Source organism: Nannobrachium achirus (assembly GCF_963921795.1).
Source record: "Nannobrachium achirus genome assembly, chromosome: 20".
In the NCBI taxonomy this organism is placed as follows: domain Eukaryota; kingdom Metazoa; phylum Chordata; class Actinopteri; order Myctophiformes; family Myctophidae; genus Nannobrachium; species Nannobrachium achirus.
The window spans coordinates 54494085-54513878 of NC_137827.1; the positions used below are offsets into that span (position 1 = coordinate 54494085).

A 19794-nucleotide genomic window follows, 5' to 3' on the forward strand; every position below is an offset into this window, starting at 1 on the left:
CATAGGTTTTTCACACAAAAAAAAAACACGATTTTTCAAAAATAGCAGATCTACAAGCTGAGCTTGTATATTAGCCGGGCAGATAACAGAAATAATCGTTCACTTGCGGATACAAGCACCAAAATTGGCACACATACTCCTTAGGGATTGCTCTTTTCATAAAACCATCTGGCCAAATAAAATTTCAAGATGGCGGCCATTTTTCAAGATGGCCGCCATTGAATATACAGTAATCTTGCATTCCGCAGTAAAATACCATAGACCTGTCCTATTTGAATGATCTTGGTATCAAATCATACATTTTTCACTATGTAGAATCCAAATTTGGACCCATGGACTTACTCACTGGCTTCCTTGTACCATATATCAGTCCTGGAATCCCAATATTCTGCTAGATTAGAGGTTTGTGTTATGTCTGACTCGGGTAAAATGGGTGGTAGTGTATATCTTAGTATTGTTAGAGGTTTATAGTGTGTATGTGTATGTGTGTGTGTGTGTGTGTGTGTGTGTGGGGGGGGGGGTAATATAGTAATGTAGTAACTCAACAGAGCGGATTTCAATGCACAGCGGCTGACGCGGCTAAAATGCATGGTAGATATAATAGCGCCGTGGGATCACTCTTTGTCTAGTCTCTATTCTTCGACCTTTTCGACTTGGGTAACCCTGCCAGGAGTACAAGACTCCTGCCGACATAGCTCTGGGGGTCATGGAGACACGCAAACTGCCTCACCACGATAAGGTGATGATCCCGTCGAGGCAGGAGGTAGTTTTTTTTTTGTCTTTTCTTTTTTTTAAGTTTTTTTTTTTTTTTTTTTTTTCTATCTAGGGCCTAGGCAGTATAGTACAATAGTATAGTAGGCCTAGACTACAACGCTTCTAAACCTTGCACCTGCAGCTGCACAGTGCCGTGCAGGTCAGACCAAAAACGGTAGCATTTGCATCGACTGCAGCATTCCAACTTGCATCCACACTTGGTCAGCTGCTGGCAACTCTCTGCAATGGGTGGGAGCTCAGTCCAATCAATCTGCCACAGATCTCCTTTCTTGGTCCAGCCCCACTTGTCAGGAGTCTGCATTTCTGGTTGACATACTGTTGACTGACTCCAGATGCAGGCCGCTTGATAGGAAGCGCGCTTCACATGTTGCTTCAGTGCTGCTTGCGTTGGAGGAATGGCTTCGTATGGCCTCTGCTTCCGAGCAAACAAGTCCAACCTCGCATCATTGACACCTTCAGCTGTGCTGGATCGGTCGTACATCATGACCACAAACCTCTCCAAGGTTTTCAGGTCTTCATCATCCACTACAGGTGGGTAATGGCTGAGTTTGCTGAAGACACCGGAAGCCTCATCACAAACATTCCAGGTTTGCCACGCAGACTTCTTCCCCTTTCCGCGGAATGCTGAAACAACATCGCAGCCAGTGAAGGCATGGAAGAAGAGCATCCCTTCTGCAAGAGTGCAACACAGGTCATGAACAGGAATCCACTTTAAATTCTGTCTTTGGCCAAAGGCAACCCACAACTGCTGCAGACCGAGCTCCTGAAGTGCCTGCAGAACACTGACTGCGATGACAACAACATCTGTGTCGTTGGCTTTGACCATGATGACCTTGCTGCCTGCTTCTGTGGCATGCCTGGCATGCACAAAGATCTGTGTGTCCGCTTCTTCATGACTGCATGGTGCCACCCCATTCAACTTTCTGGCTGATAAGATAGCATGTGTGGCCTCACCACATGTGGTCATTGTGACCAAGGAAGAAGATGCTCTCAGCAACAGCACTATCAATCTGGCTGGGGTGGCACCATGCAGTCACGAAGAAGCGGACACACGGATCTTTGTGCATGCCAGGCATGCCACAGAAGCAGGCAGCAAGGTCATCAGTCAGTGTTCTGCAGGCACTTCAGGAGCTCGGTCTGCAGCAGTTGTGGGTTGCCTTTGGCCAAAGACAGAACTTAAAGTGGATTCCTGTTCATGACCTGTGTTGCACTCTTGCAGAAAAGAGCAAAGGGATGCTCTTCTTCCATGCCTTCACTGGCTGCGATGTTGTTTCAGCATTCCGCAGAAAGGGGAAGAAGTCTGCGTGGCAAACCTGGAATGTTTGTGATGAGGCTTCCGGTGTCTTCAGCAAACTCAGCCATTACCCACCTGTAGTGGATGATGAAGACATGAAAACCTTGGAGAAGTTTGTGGTCATGATGTACGACCGATCCAGCACAGCTGAAGGTGTCAATGATGCAAGGTGAGACTTGTTTGCTCGGAAGCAGAGGCCATACGAAGCCAATCCTCCAACGCAAGCAGCACTGAAGCAACATGTGAAGCGCGCTTCCTATCAAGCGGCCTGCATCTGGAGTTAGTCAACAGTATGTCAACCAGAAATGCAGACTCCTGACAAGTGGGGCTGGACCAAGAAAGGAGATCTGTGGCAGATTGATTGGACTGAGCTCCCACCCATTGCAGAGAGTTGCCAGCAGCTGACCAAGTGTGGATGCAAGTTGGAATGCTGCAGTCGATGCAAATGCTACCGCTTTGGTCGAGGTTTAGAAGCGTTGTAGTCTAGGCCTACTATACTATTGTACTATACTGCCTAGGCCCTAGATAAAAAAAACTAAAAAAAAAAACTAAAAAAAAGAAAAGACAAAAAACTACCTCCTGCCTCGACGGGATCATCACCTTATCGTGGCGAGGCAGTTTGCGTGTCTCCATGACCCCCAGAGCTATGTCGGCAGGAGTCTTGTACTCCTGGCAGGGTTACCCAAGTCGAAAAGGTCGAAGAATAGAGACTAGACAAAGAGTGATCCCACGGTGCTATTATATCTACCATGCATTTTTGCCGCGTCAGCCGCTGTGCATTGAAATCCGCTCAGTTGAGTTACTACATTACTACATTACCAACCCCCCCCCCCCCCCCCCCCCCACACACACACACACACACATACACATACACACTATAAACCTCTAACAATACTAAGATATACACTACCACCCATTTTACCCGAGTCAGACATAACACAAACCTCTAATTTAGCAGAATATTAGGATTACGGGACTGATATATGGTACAAGGAAGCCATTGAGTAAGTCCATGGGTCCAAATTTGGATTCTACATAGTGATAAATGTATGATTTGACACCAAAATCATTCAAATAGGACAAGTCTATGGGATTTTATTGCGGAATGCAAGATTACTGTATATTCAACGGCGGCCATCATGAAAATTGGCCGCCATCTTGATTTTTTTTTTGGCCAGATGGTTTTCTGAAAAGAGCAATGCCTAAGGAGTATGTGTGCCAATTTTGGTGCTTGTATCCGCAAGTGAACGATTCACCTGTAATATGCACTTTATCTGCCTCGCTATATCTGCCATTTTTCAATAGTTAAAGCACAATAATGCGTAATAATGCGTAATAATGCGTAATAATGCGTTCCCGGTCTAAATGGGTTAAACCCCCTCCCCTATGAAGAACATTCATGTTGGGGCCCGCAGTGAATCCTTGTACCCAGGGCCCAGAATTTGGTGTGACACCCCTGCATGGGAGACACACAGCTTTAGTCAGTGGTGGGGAAAAAAGTACTCACATTGTACTTACTGTAAGTAAAAGTATCAATACTGCAATGTCGAAACACTCTGTTATTAGTAAAAGCCCCGGAAACTCAAAAGTAAAAGTACAAAAGTATTGGTTTCAAAGTGTACTTAAAAGTAGGAAAAGTAAAAAGTGCTCATTATGCAGAAAGTCCCATTTCATTTGTATGAAATGTGTAAACATCTGTGGTGGAGTGGAAAGTACGACATTTGCCTCTGAGATGTAGTGGAGTAAAAGTAGTGAAAATTGGAAATACTCAAGTTAGGTAAAAATACCTTAAAATGGTACTTAAGTACAGTACTTGAATAAATGTTACTTTACACCACTTCACAACTTCATGAAACCACAAGGTGGTTGGTTAAATCGATGCAGGGAAATTGCAGTGGGTAGGTGGAAGATAATGGGAAGTCTTTTTATATTTTTTAGATGTTCGAATCAATAGGAGAATGCTGTTTTGAGTAACCTTTTATGTCTGAGTTGAAGGAAATGTTGCTTTGTGTATTTTTTTCCGAGTTTAAATGGTACCAGTTATGCAGCTCAGTAAATAAAAGGTCAATTGATCCCAGTGCATGACGGAGAACAATTTCACGATCATTTATTGTGTTATGTGAGTACTTTTTCCACCACTGCTCACACACACACGAACCAGGCGCATAGCGCTATTCCGAGGTCCCGTTGTTTCGAGGTACCAGTAGTCAGTGGCTAACCTGCCGACGCTGGTGAACGCTAACATGCCGACGCTGGTGAACGCTAACCTGCCGGCGCTGGTGAACACTAACCTGCCGACAATGGTGAATGCTAACCCTAAGCCTAAACCCTAAACCTAACCCTATCCAGAGTCAGACTACTGGGATGTTGAAACAACCTCGGAATATCGAGATTTTGCCAAATAAACCTGGGCTTCATGCTGTCTGTTGGTGACACCCACTCCCCCTGTATGGGGACTATGTGGTGCTAACCTGGGCTTCATGCTGCCTGTTGGTGACGCTCCACTCCCCTGGGGACTATTATGTGGTGCTAACCTGGGCTTCATGACGCTCCACTCCCCCTGGGGGCTATGTGGTGCTAACCTGGGCTTCATGCTGCCTGTTGGTGACACTCCACTCCCCCTGCATGGGGACTATGTGGTGCTAACCTGGGCTTCGTGCTGTCTGTTGGTGACGCTCCACTCCCCCTGGGGGCTATGTGGTGCTAACCTGGGCTTCATGCTGCCTGTTGGTGACACTCCACTCCCCCTGCATGGGGACTATGTGGTGCTAACCTGGGCTTCATGACGCTCCACTCCCCCTGGGGACTATGTGGTGCTAACATGGGCTTAATGATGCCTGTTGGTGACGCTCCACTCCCCCTGGGGACTATGTGGTGCTAACCTGGGCTTCATGACGCTCCACTCCCCTGGGGACTATGTGGTGCTAACCTGGGCTTCATGCTGCCTGTTGGTGACGCTCCACTCCCCCTGGGGACTATGTGGTGCTAACCTGGGCTTCATGACGCTCCACTCCCCTGGGGACTATGTGGTGCTAACCTGGGCTTCATGCTGCCTGTTGGTGATGCTCCACTCCCCCTGGGGACTATGTGGTGCTAACCTGGGCTTCGTGCTGTCTGTTGGTGACGCTCCACTCCCCCTGGGGACTATGTGGTGCTAACCTGGGCTTCATGACGCTCCACTCCCCCTGGGGACTATGTGGTGCTAACCTGGGCTTCATGATGCTCCACTCCCCCTGGGGACTACGTGGTGCTAACCTGGGCTTCATGCTGCCTGTTGGTGACGCTCCACTCCCCTGGGGACTACGTGGTGCTAACCTGGGCTTCATGACGCTCCACTCCCCTGGGGACTACGTGGTGCTAACCTGGGCTTCATGACGCTCCACTCCCCTGGGGACTACGTGGTGCTAACCTGGGCTTCATGACGCTCCACTCCCCTGGGGACTACGTGGTGCTAACCTGGGCTTCATGACGCTCCACTCCCCAGGGGACTATGTGCTGCTAACCTGGGATTCATGACGCTCCACTCCCCTGGGGACTATGTGGTGCTAACCTGGGCTTCATGACGCTCCACTCCCCTGGGGACTATGTGGTGCTAACCTGGGCTTCATGCTGTCTGTTGGTGACGCTCCACTCCCCCTGGGGACTATGTGGTGCTAACCTGGGCTTCATGATGCCTGTTGGTGACGCTCCACTCCCCCTGGGGACTATGTGGTGCTAACCTGGGCTTCATGACGCTCCACTCCCCCTGGGGACTATGTGGTGCTAACCTGGGCTTCATGACGCTCCACTCCCCCTGGGGACTACGTGGTGCTAACCTGGGCTTCATGCTGCCTGTTGGTGACGCTCCACTCCCCCTTGGGACTGCGGTAGGACTCCAGCTTCTGCTTCATGATCATCAGCCACTTCTCCACGTTGAGCAGGCTCTCGTGGAAGCTCTCGTGCTCGCCGATGCTCTCCTCGCTCTCGCTCACCTTCACCTACAATTACAGTTTACAATTTAGGCATTTGGCAGACGCATTATTAATCCAGAGCGACTTACAATAAGCAAGGCAATAGATCAATACATCAATAGGTAGACCACACACCTATTCAGTAAAAAAGAAACTGTATACAAAAACAATAAACCAATATATAACAAATTCTATTTAAATGACATGTATGGTCATTGAGGGTAGGCAAGTGCTATGGTAAGTGCTATGTGAGAAAGTGGGGGGGGAAAGAAATAAACCACCTGATCCCCTGCATGGGCGAACAGTCCAGAGAGTTCCGGAAACAAATGTTGACCCATAGGTTAGCGAAGAGGGCCACATAACGTTAAAAAAATAATAATAATCATATTGCATCTATGGCAGTAGATAGGTTAGTCGCAAGTATCTGAGCGATAATGAATGGTCAAGTAAAAGGTCATGATCGTTGACAGCCCTCGCCTTCATGGCCTCCGTGGAATTCTTGCCCTGGTCTGGAAGGATTCAAGCGCGGACAAAAAGACAGTGCTCTCTCTCTCTCTCTCTCTTACCCGGACTGCCTTGTACAGCAGCTTCCAGTCAGCGTGCAGAGACTCAAACTGGGTTCTGTTGGAGGGACTGGAGGAGACCAGGGTCTCCAGGGCTGTGATGTGAGCCTCGCAGTCCTCCAGGTCCTTCTGGATCACCTGTGGAGGGGGGACACACACAGGCACACGGTTAGCCAGCAGTTGTGAATTAATCTCACAAGGCATTCATTCCCAGGGTGTGTCCAAAGTATTTTAACCGTGTTAACGACTCATTCTCTTTGACAAGTTTGTGTTAAGCGTGTTGAAAAGGCTCACCCTGAGCTGGTCCGCCTGGCTCTTCTTGGCCAGGATGTCAGGCTGGAGGGGGGAGGCGGCCAGCAGCCTCTCCCTGAGGACCAGCAGCTTGGAGCGGATGGACTGGTGGGCGTCGCCAAAGTCTTTGGTCCTGGAGATCACCGCCTAACGAGAGAGAGACAGAGAAAAAGAGCCTTGTTCTTTACAGGTGGCTGGAAGGATAAGGCTATCTGGGTCAGCGACCACATAAAAAGTTCATTTTTAACTCATAGGACAAGGTTCCCCAATAGGCGGCCCGCGGGCCATTTGCGGCCCGCGGGGGGCTACTGTCAGGCCCCCACCGACCCCAGTAATAATGGTGGTATAAGAGCAGCAACAACACTAGTATATCGTCGTTGTCAGGTGGAAACCTCGTATCTCCGAACGTGTACGTTCTTTCGCAAAGTAAAGCCCTACTTCATCATTCAAGGCCGTCTCCAAAAAGTAGTGAAAACATCAGATCTACAAGCACATGCTTGGCAGTGCTAGGCGTTGTGTGCTCGGGTGTTTTCACTAGTTTAAATCATTTTTAAAATGATAAATGCAAAACGAACGGTTTTGGACATACAAGATTTTCACCCGACAGCGACGATATCTGAACTGTCGCTGGAGTAGAGGGAAGGCCACCGTCGCCCCCTGCAATGTTGTGGCCCTCAGCTTGGTACCCTAGACATGATTCGGCCCTTGGGGAAAACTGATTGGGGAACCCTGTCATAGGAGATCCACGACGTGCCAACGTGTCAAACTCTTTGTTGTCTCTGTGTGCCCACAACGCGTTAAACGCGTCTTGGGGTGTCTTACAGTAAACTGAAGTTGACTGTACGAGGCACCCGCCTGTGAAGAGAAACACTCCAATTCCAGAAATGCAACGGGGTATCACATGACCGGGAAATCCGTTCCCTTGCTGCTGCACATATGTATCTCCTAATCTAACTTTTAAATGACGTTCATTTTACAAAAGCACCGATGCCTGTGACTGTTATTACTCTGTCCTGAGTGAAAGAAAAAAACGATCCCGAAAATAAACAGGACATACTCGGATTACATGTACTCAAAATATTTTTCCCTGGAGCTCCCAAACAAGGTAAACAAGTGGGTTTCCATGGCAACTGCTGATTCAATCTTGAATAATCCTGGGCACCCGGTGTGTTAAAATGGAACAGAGGGGGTAAAAGGCCGGGGGCTCAAGCCCCTCCTTTGATGTCTATACATGTGTTGCACGTGCCTGCTTGGAGCCCCCATGGGCATCCAGACACTTCAGACACTGTTCCATTCCGCATCATCAGAGAGGGTTCCTATCAAGCCTGCCAGTGAGCTCTTCATCCCAGCTCTGCCACTACAGAGATAAAGAGTTTCCAAGGCTCTCCACAAAGCAATCAGATCCACACAGTCAGGGGCGTCACAAGGGGTAGGAAAGTGGGACTGAGTTACCGGGGCCCAAGGTGTGAGGGGCCCTAATAACTTTATCTATTGAAAAATAGCAGATCTACAAGCTCGCAACGCGGCACCGAGTGCCGCGCTGCGAGCTTGTAGATCTGCTATTTTTTGAAAAACTCGTGAAAATGTGTGAAAATCTTTGAATATAATGTATTTTTTAAGCGAACATTTCTAAAGGCCCTTTTCCACCGGCAGCGATAACGATGACGATAGCCATAAAATATCACAGCGATAATTATGCATTCACATTGATGTCCGATAAAGTTATCGGACATCAATGTGAAGAGGCGTCAATTAACAGCCGCTCTGCATCGTGAGCTGTTTGTCAGAGACCCAGTTCCATATTGGGTGCAGCTTAACCACATCGTTGTTGATCCTAACGATGTAGTTGTCGGCTATCGTTGTCTTTATCGGTGTTGGGTGGATGCTGCCGATCCACTTCAATTGAAAACCCACTTTTTTAAATCGTTATTGTCATCGTTATCGCTGCCGGTGGAAAAGAGCCTTAACTCGAATTTTTCTTCTGGGGGGTCCCTCGAACGAAATGTTTTGAGATCGGGGTCCGTGGCCAAATACATGTCATCTTGGGGGTCCTTGACATAGGTTTCTTGCACACATTTTCACGATTTTTCAAAAATAGTTAACATTCATGGTCCCGCAGTGAATCCTTGTACCCAGGGCCCAGAATTTGGTGTGACGCCCCTGCACACAGTCACACGGGGAACTTGTGTCAAACTCGTATAGCCGCTCTAACCCTCAAGGATTCCCTTTCTGGACTCCTTTCTTTGCACTGCCATTCACCGTGTCGTCTGATGACTACAGATGTGCCGTTTCAACTCTTCCGGACATTTCTAGCAAAATGTTCTAAGTGACCATTCACATTGTCGTTTGTGACTACGTGGAATAAGGTTGAAATAAAATCGCATGACTGTAAATTTAATGATGTAAGTTACTATGAAAAGCTCCACCGGCTGGCTGTATGACCGTCCGTCTGTCTGTCACATCACACTTTTGCCCCTACTCTTATCTCTGCCACCGCTGGCCCTATCGATGCCAAACTTTGCACCCACACTCCTTGGATTACAAATCACAATCACAACCTCCGCTATTGATTTCTCACATGGCCCTCTTCTAGCGCCACCATCAGGCCTATTTTGGAGCATGCTACAGTACATTACACCAATTAGCGTCGCCTCAGGTATCTGTAGGTACCTCTGGCCACCCACCGGTCTCTCTGGAGATGGGAGTGTCTAAAAATAGGAGGCCGTCCTTTCAGCTTATCTTCTGCAATACAGTCAAGTGACACTAGATGGCATAGCAGAGCAATTAGTTTAACTATTTTGCTGGGGATTGAAATGAACCACAGAAGAGACTACTGTAGATACTAGAGAGTAATTATACTTTAAATGGTGTAAAAATACATTTTGGCATAGGACTTTTTCATTAAATGTTAATTAAATGTCTCATTTGTATTTGTAAGGGTCCATTTAAAAATAAACACTGGGTAATTTTTGTTCTACACAAATTCAAATCATTACCAATAATTTCATGAAGAAACTAAGATTTTATTATATTTTAACTCTTGCTTGGCAATGTAAACATATGTTTTCTCATGTCAATAAGCCAATAAATCACCTTTGAATTGAAATTGAATTGTGTGCCATTACTTTTTGCATAGCTTTTCGGTGTAAGCCTTTCTCAGCGTGGGAGGAACTTATCAAGATAATATCAAATATAATAATAAAACAAAGCTTTCGATTGTTTTGCTAATAGTCAGGGAATTTTAATAAAACCCTGGGAATAAATTCCTTACCATACAATGTCTTCACCAATGTGTTCGTAAAGGTGTCTTGTAACATATCTAACAAAGATTGAAATTCAACATCCCTAGCAAAATGTTTGACAGCTAGGGTAATTCTGTTACATCTCACTGGCGGCCCTGAATGGAATTGACTTACTTACTCTATAATGTTTCATGAAACATGATTATAGAAGTTTATAATTGAAAACTGGCTATGGGACTAAAACGGATAATTATAAAGTTAACAGTTCACATGACAATGAGCTTATTACCAGCACTTAAAAACAGTTCCACTGTTTCAGAGAGGGCATGTTTCATTATGGAAAAGCTCTGCTGTTCGCTTGTCTGTCTTTGTTTCCTTGTTGGTTTGAAAACATGTGTCTACCCATGTTTTTCTTAGATTAGCCAACTAATTCTACTATTTCTTTGCATTTGATGTAATTGGTGTTGGTGTAATGATGTATTACCTAAGTTCTAAGAATTACTTGAGTTCAATGTTGAGGTATTTGTATTTTACTTTAGTATTTACAAATTCAATTTGGTGGTCATTACTTCACAGCATCTATATATCATTGATTACTGCACCTCTCAGTTCTCAATTATAAACATTTATAATCATGTACCCAGGGGCGGGATCATAGGGGGCGCCTGAGGGCTTGAGCGTACAGTTATGAGAGCCCATTGATTTTTCGCCGACAATTCCTAGCACTCAGTCGTTTACACAAGTTCGTCCCGAACTGGCCAAACTGCATTCCTGGCACTCGGCCGATATCACACGTCGGCTTTGTCCCTTTCAATGTGAGCAGGGCGTCACCCAGCGTCAAAGCCCGCCTCCACATCCTGGCTGTATGCAAAGGCTGTATGTCTACTCTGTGTGATGTATGTAGCTCTCTACTGTCCTCCAAAATAATAAAAAAAATTCTCAACTGAACTGTTGTTATTGTATTTTATCATGCCAGTAAAGCTCCTTTGAATTAAATATAACTAGCCCTTACCCGTTCAAAGATATGAGCTCCAAAATTATGTGCAGTGTGTGGGTTATGGGATGTGCACTGTGCATACAGTATATGAGGGATGGAAAGTAACTTTAACTGGTGCTTGCATGATAATATGTAGGAGCATCAATGTAAGAAATACCCGTTTCGTTTACACACACACACACACACACACACACACACACACACACACACACACACACACACACACACACACACACACACACACACACACACACACACACACACACACACACACAGAGAGAGCTGGTTAAACATGTTGCCTCATGCTAGATGCAGAATAGATGAGCCTCAAGCTAGATGCAGAATAGATATAGATATAGCATAAAAATGCTAGAAACACGTTCCTGATAAATAAATGGTAGGTACTAAAAAACTAAAAAATACTGTACTGCATGATGCAAGGTTCACTATAATAGGCTAATTGTAATTTACTGTAGCAATATTGTTGTCAATGTCATGTTTTAACTGTGGGGGAGCTGGTGGGGGCTGTGCATGGGAGAGATTGGTCATTTTACTAGTTAGCTGTGGACAAAAGAGTGCACTGCAGTGACTTGTGTGCTGGCGAAACAGCTGATAAGCTGCAGCCAGCGGTGGACAGTAACTGAGTAAATGTACTTGAGTACTTTTACTTTTATTTGTACTTCAAGTAGCTTAAAAGCATGTACTGGTATGTACTCTTGAATACATACGTTTATTTAAAAGCAAGTACTGTTTTACTCTTTTTAAGAAGTCCTCCACTCCATCAGTGTTTCAACTATAAACCTTTGCTTTGTCCCAAACAGCGTCAAAGCCCTCCCCCACATCCTGGCTGTCTGTGATGCGGCTATGCTGCTCCCCCTCCAACCGTCCTACTGTATATGTTCCATGTTCTCCCTTATAGACTGTTTTTATTTAATTTTTTGACACTTGCTTTGGCAATGTAAACGTATGTTTTCTCACAAAATGTCATGATTACCGAAAAGTATTGAAAAACAGTGTGGTAAATAATAGTTTGAAATTTTAACTTGACCTTTCACTCTGTAATTAGAAAGGGACCCTTTCACAAAAGCAAAAGCGATTGGTCATGTCAGAGGCTTGGTTCTCAAAAACCTCCTCGCTATCACATGTTCTTCTGAGACGTTGAAATTTACCAGAAGAGGAGGAATGGAGAAGGATTTCTACAGGCATTAGGCCTACATTACATGACCATGATGGCATTACATTATTATTATTATTAAACCACAATCAAATGTTTGTCCAGGTCAACTAATAAATCTTTATGAACAAGTTAATTAAAACGGTTAAAAAAAATGGTTAACGAAGGCTATTGGAAAAATGTTACCTACTGCCTTGTTTCCAAATAAAGAACAAATTCAATTGAACATGTGAACAAAAGTTGTGTCTTTTTCGTTTCCTTATATTTAGCTTATTATTATTATGTCACGTTTGTGTTGTTTTGGGACAGTGTTTGTGTGAACCAATTATTTTGTAATTGTTTGTGTCACAACGTTCTGTCGTCGGCCGCACGGCGCCAACAGGCACCATTTGAAGAGTGTGTGTGTTTGTGTGTGTGTGTGTGAGAGAGATATCCTCTGATTCACATGAGCGTCACCCGTGAAAAGAACCCCCCCCCCCCCAAAAAAAAAACAGCGTCTCTCTCTCTCTCATCTGGTCAGTGCAGCTGAGTGCAGTGCACGCATGCACGTTTCTCTCTCTATCGGTTCATCGTTGCAGGATTAGTGTACCCTCATAGGAGTCCTGGACCCTCTGTTGAAAACCCCTGGCTTAGGAAGCGAATGACCCCCTACCGGCCCTATATCATCACACTGTACACAGAGAGATAGCTACACTTTTATACTTTGACTAGTAAAAAGAGTAAATTCTGACCACTGCTCTACATCTGTGAGCCAATTGTAGTTTTACTTTAATTAGTTACTAGTTACTTTGCAGATATGATTATATTGTGAAACATACATTAATCCACTATTTCCACATTTTAAACCTAGGCTATTTCGAAATTGCTGATCTACAAGCTCACAATGCGTTGCGTTGGGACACATTTTGAACTTGTAGCTCTGCTTTTTTCAAACAATTTGTACTTTTACTTTTGGTACTTTAAGTATATTTTGAAGCCAATACTTTCATACTTTTGCTCAAGTACATTTTGAATTATATACTTTAACAGAGTATTTCTACATTACAGTATTGATACTTTTACTGAAGTAAAAAAAAATGTTTTGATTACTTTTTCCACCACTGGGTATGAGGGCAAATCTATTTACTGCAGTGATTCAATTCTGTCCTGGCCTTCTGGGAGGCCGGGACAATCCCTCCCCCGCGCATAAGTGAAACCGGTTTTACCAAGTATTTGCATTTACTGGTGTGACTACAAGCGAGTCTTGACACTTTGTATTTTCACAAGTGGCACATGAAACATCTGGTAGAATATAAATAATTTTAGGAGCACAATGAAAAGTTATCAAATAATGTTTTCTTTAATCAAGTGATAAGAGGAGGCTATACAAAAAATGGATAATAAAGTCGTATTTGCACTGCATTTTTTATTAACTATGTTCTACAGTAGTGCTTCTCAAACTTCCAAATTTCAAGGTCTCTCTCCCCTTAACTCTGACTGTGTACAAATGTCAACCCCCCTAAATGAACCCACAGAGTCTCTGGAAATTAGACATTTTCCCAGGAAACAAACTGGTGAAAACAGCTGATCTACAAGCTCACAAAACTGAACCAAAATAGGAGTATAGGCTACGGTTGACCTGAAAGTTCTCTTAAAGTTTATAAAGAAAAGTGTATGTGCTCAGAGACTAAAAGCAAACATGATATCTATGGTGAGACATGAGCCTTTTAAAGTGAAATAGCCATTTAACAGTGTTGTTTGACACAGATAGACAGCGTGTTGTGTTCTGAAGCAAATGAGTCAATGCAAAGAGAGACCCAGCTATGAGGTGTGAAGAGGGGGAAGGGTAGTCTCGGGAGACACCTTAAGCTACTGTGGAATCATGTGGGAAAAAAAGTTCAATAAGAAAAATACACTAATACAGGGGTCTTCAACGTTTTCAGATCAAGGACTCCTTAGTTGAGAGAGAGATGAAGCAGGGACCCCCACAACCTTTTGTACCTCAACCTCTGTGCTTAGTATGCTCTTTTTTCCCCTCCACACCTAACGTATTTGCCGAAAATAGCCAATCTGCAAGCTCACAACACTTTGGAGTGTGAGGTGTTGTGAGCTTGTAGATCTGCTATTTTTGACCAAAGTTCTCAGAATATGGATGCTAGAATTCAAGTGGTTAATATAAAGTTTTCTATCACACAAAGATTTAGAGGACCCCTTAGAGTAACTCTGAGGACCCCCTGTTGAAGACCCCTGCACTAATACAAGTTAACAAGGGGACAACAATACTGATGTAAAATCACCCAGTGGATATCGGTAGCCTATAACATGATCCTATAATCCTTTTTTGCGGTCAAAACGCTACTTTTACTGAGGATAAGGTTAGGAATAACTATAAGTTTAGGTTTTAATTTAGGCATAATTTTACTGTAGTAAATGTCACGTTTTTAGGGGAGGGTAAATATATTTTTTAATGCTTTTACTCCACTATTTGTACAACTTAAGTTACTAGTTACTTTGTAGATTTAGAATATTATCATAAAACATAGGCCTATATTAATCTATTCAGCCTTGTCAAACTAAGCGGACAAGATAACATAAGAATAAAATACACAACATTCTCTTTCTCTTTCTCTCTCAAAATTGATACTACAGGAACAGTTTATAATGTATTTTATATTTGTGGCCTGTGGAAATGGAAATACTTATAATATAATACTTACATTATACGGGGGCCAGGGCTCATCCCTTTATTTTAAGTTCAGTTGATTTTGAGGGTTGTGGATTCATTTGGCTCTGATTTCAACAATATATACAAACAATCTCCATTTAACTCATTGAGTGCCAGTCTAGAGGGCGCCCAAATCTGGTCACTGGGCGCCTAGAGGGCGCCCAGTGACCAGAGAATAATAGAGATATGCTGGTAATGCATGCCCAAGCCCTGGAGCCCAAGCCCAAGCCCTACTTGCCTGAACACTTTCCTTTGTGCATGTACAGGAAGAGGATGAAGTTAGCTTGAAGTTAGCTATTGGCTACCAAGCATTTTAGAAGCCTTATTTTCGTCAACTTAGCCATGATTAAACCTTGCACACCTCATGCATGGGAAAAAACAGAGAAGAATGAGCTCTAAAAAATCCAATGCAATCCTGGATTGCATTGGAGTGGATTTGTGCAGTTTGCTCACAGCTTTCAAACAAAAAAATCCGATTGGAAATCCGTTCAGGCATTCTTGAGATAATCGCCATTATGTTTTACATGTAATGTAAACAAAAATGGCTGCCCTGTATGTTAGATGGGGTTGTATGGGGGTGGAACATGCAAAATCGCGATTGAAATCATGTTCACCAGATTTGATGGGGTCCAAAAAAAAAAAAAAAAAAATTCAAAAAAAAATTTTTCGATTTTTTTTTTTTTTTTTTTTTTTTTTAAAAGCCGAACTTGTTCGGGATCGGCACTCTACGATACGCTAATAAAGCCGAACTAGTTCGGGATTGGCACTCAATGAGTTAAGCAAGGCAATTTTATTTACATTTAAACAAATAATTACAATTTGAGTGCAAAAATAACTCACAGAAAAGAAAAGAAACTATTTACAAGCTCACAATGCAGGTAGAGATAACAAGTAACCAACAAGTAATAGACTCGAATAGTCGACTCATATTGAAGAATCGCCACCCCGTGGCTGAACAGCCACACTACACGTTGAAATACAATATCACATTTCTAGGGGGCGCGGCTAAGAATTTGGAGGCGTGTTTGACAGAGGTACCTCTAGGTGTCGCGAGGTGTCTACTGGTGTCATTTTAGACTTGGCGACGCTAAATGTTGTATCCCACTGTATGTGCACCGACTGCTCCCTCAAGTACTGTACTTAACTCTTACTGTGCCTATCCCGAACTAGTTCGGCTTTATTTCTGCCTTTTTATCGTTCGGGGTGCCGATCCCGAACTAGTCCGGCTTTTTATTAAAAAAAAAAAAAAAAAACATCCAGAGGCCTTACCGAAGCACCGGGCTAAATGTTCGAGCCGGCCGCCGGGCCGATCTGTTTACATCGGCCCACGAGAGCATCGCGCCGCCGATATTTGCCGTCCACTCCAATGCAATCCAGGATCTTTAGAGCTCATTTTCTCTGTTCCATGCATATCCATGAGGTGCGCAAGGTTTAATCACGGCTAAATCGCCGAAAATAGGGCTTCTAAAATGCTTCGTAGCCAATAGCTAACTTCAAGCTAACTTCATCCTGTTCCTGTTCATGACACAAAGGAAAGTGTTCAGGCGCGTCATGGCTGCGCACGGCTTGTGCATATACAGCGTATGTCTATGGTGGATTATCTGGCCATTGGGCGCCCTCTAGTGGAGATTCCTGGCACTGGATGAGTTAAGTACAATGTTTAGGTCTTTTTTTATATATACTTTCTTCAGTATTTACAATTTCCAATACTTTTAATTCTACTCCACTCCATCTCAGAGAAAGAAATATTGTACTTTTGCTCCACTTCCAATTCTCTGAAAACTTTAGTTACTAGTTAGATTGTAGTTTTATTATTATTACAGAATATACATAAAACACATTAGTCCTACGTATATACATTTTTGAGTCTGACATTTGAAAATAGGAGGCTGACACCTTGTGGGTCAAAAGTGCCAATCCAAAAACAGTGAGTAAATGACATCATAGAATCATCCCCTCCCCTTTTACCATTCACCCAACACTGTGGGTGTGGCTAACTTCAGATGGTCACCACCCACCCTGACAACCAGGCATACTTAATGAACTGGTGGGTGTGGCCGCATAAAAACATCATTTGTAACCCTTTCTGTACACTTTTTTGGAAAATAAATCATGGCACTGCATCTTTAAAGCTATAATCTGTAACTTTTTCAATTAAACAAATCTTAAATTTGATCTAACTATTAAATCGCTAAAGTTTTAAAAGACCCACTCCGTGAATTTCAGCCCCTAAAGCCTTCTGTAAATATGTTATCAATGATCCTGGCCGGGGACCGGATTTCGCTGCAAAATTACATCATCTGCATCCTTCCGTATACGTTGTCTCCAGATCATACACTACCGGCCAATCAAAGTGCGGATCATACACTACCGGACAATCACAGCGTGTCTTCCCGTCTTTTCAGGAAGTAGCTTGCCTCAACAGCAGTGTTTACTCTGGTGTAGGAAACTAGCCTGTTACTCCCCAACGCCTGGTCGCAGAGGGACGCGAGACCCCTCTACGGATGCGTCTCGGTGAGGCGGACGCGGTGGTTCGCGGCCCGGCTCCGGTGGTCCGTGGCGACCCCGGGCAAAAAACGGCAGAAAAAAGTAATACCGCTACTGACCAGTAGTTGAGCAACTTCCATAGTATAGCTTTAACCCTCTAAGGCCCAAAAATAGAAATACTTGAACTAAAAAATTGAAAAAAATCAGATGGTGTTGTAGGAGTCCTAATAAGAGGAAAATGTAATGTTTTTTTCAACAAAAAAAAAAGTAAGGTTTTATAGCCATAAATCATATTCATAAATCATGCTCTAATTTGCATATGGGGATATTTTTCACAATAATAACATATGTACATGTTCTAGACATTCTAATGATCACCCAAAAAAATAGTACAGGCATTTTACTTATGTTTTTGTGAGGAATAGCTTCCATGAAAAAGTGAGCTGTTGTTCGTCAAAACTCTGGAATGTCAGCGGGTGTGGCGGGTGTGAATGTCAGCCCCTGTAGGGGGTATTTATATGCAAATATTGTGGCCAATGGCATTGTAATACTAAACAATAGAATCCAACGGTGATGTTTAGGTGGTAGGGGAGCTAAAATAAAATGATTTAAACCTTTTTTTTGGATAAAATACAAACGTTGTAATATTACAACAGTGGGCCTTAGAGGGTTAAGTAAGAAATGTCCCCCTCCCTCCTACCTGCAGTCTGCTCTTCCTCTGCAGCAGCTGGCTGTGCAGCAGCTCGCGGTTCCTGACGGCGCTCGCCAGCTCCCCCTGGAGGGCGTCGCTCCGCTCTGCTCCCAACACCGCCCCCAGCAGGTCACCTTTGACCTGCAGCAGGCTGAGGCGCTCCTGTAGCTGCACGCTGTGCTTCAGCAGCCTCTACACACGCACACGCACACACACACACACACGCACACGCACACACACACACACACACACACACACACACACACACACACACACACACACAACGACAGACAAAATTAGGCATTTAACACACAGGTGACTAACCGGTCATTTTGGCCCTTGACTCTCCCCGTGAAGGTCTCAGAACTTTCCCCTTCCATGACTTTTCCTAAATACTCAAGACATATGTTCCTTTTTTTCCCCCTTCTGAACGTTTCCTAAGTATGAAATAATATACGATTATACCACTCTGACTGCATTAATCAGTCAAATTGACAGGTAAATTCTCTAAATTTGTTGGCCAGTGACATCATAAAGATGTACTCTGCAAGCCAACGAGTACACCTTCATGATTCCCCTTTAACACTTAAAGGACCAGGTCACCTCTGGGACAACCAGATCTTATTTTACTGTTGTGTGGGACACGATCAACACAATCCTCCAGTTCTAGAAGAAGGTTAGCAGAGTTTTAAGTATTGACGGTTCAAGTGGTTATATATATCGGAAAACACACATTGACATGAATCCAAAAAAACACTGAAGATTGTGCTGTCAAACAATGAACCTATATGGAATCTATGAAGAGGTTGTGGGGGTCCCTGCTTCATCTCTCAACTGAGGGGTCCTTGACCTGAAATCGTTGAAGACCCCTGAACTAAAGAAGGGATGATCGCTGGCTGTACCACAGTGGATTCCAACCCACCCACAACCTCTGTGGTGGTGGTGGGCAGGGAATTTACCACTGCGCCACCCCAGCACCCTGTGAACTTCTATGCCAGGGGTCTTCAACGTTTTCAGGCCAAGGACCCCTTAGCTGAGAGAGAGAGAGAGCGAGATGAAGCAGGGACCCCTCTACATATCTTATATATGCATTATGCAGATTTGTATCGACTTGTTTGACATCACTGTCATAAGTGTATGTTGGATTTGTGTTAGTGTTTTTTCAGACACCAAGCCACTTCAATCGTCGATACGTAGTAAACCTGACCTTTCACTCTGTACTTTGTCTGCTCTTTTTTACCTCTACCTCTTTGCTGAAAATAGCTGATCTACAAGCTCTCAACGCCTCGTGCGAGCCTTTAGTTCGGCTATTTTTGGCTTAAGTTCTCCTCAGAATAGGGATGCGAGGGTTCAAAGTTGTTAATTAAAAATAATTATCCTATCACACATGTGGCCCCCATGTAGTAACTCTGAGGAGAGGGGACCCCCATTTGAAGACCTATGCATTTGATGCATAATGCATTTACCTTGCTCTGGATTGAGTGTTTGCTAAATGCCTAAATTGTAATTGTAACAGTCTGTGTAAGAGGAGAACGGTAGGAGAGATTACTGAATACATTGGGTCATTAGGGACAGCGGTGGCGTCTTTTAATATTTTAATCTCGCTCCAGTCAACAGAGCCCTTTGT

General features: G+C 44.0%; 1 protein-coding gene across 1 annotated transcript in view; it reads right to left on the reverse strand.

Moving 5' to 3' along the window:
- The window catches only part of syne3 (spectrin repeat containing, nuclear envelope family member 3), a gene marked incomplete at both ends in the record, with an annotated part of 173310 nt that overhangs the window by 69257 nt on the left and 84259 nt on the right, over positions 1–19794 (reverse strand). The window contains 4 exons of the mRNA XM_080751149.1: positions 5884–6045; positions 6585–6719; positions 6876–7019; positions 18177–18359. Of these exons, the coding sequence (XP_080607275.1) occupies positions 5884–6045; positions 6585–6719; positions 6876–7019; positions 18177–18359 (624 nt within the window). The remainder of the gene's footprint in view (positions 1–5883; positions 6046–6584; positions 6720–6875; positions 7020–18176; positions 18360–19794) is intronic.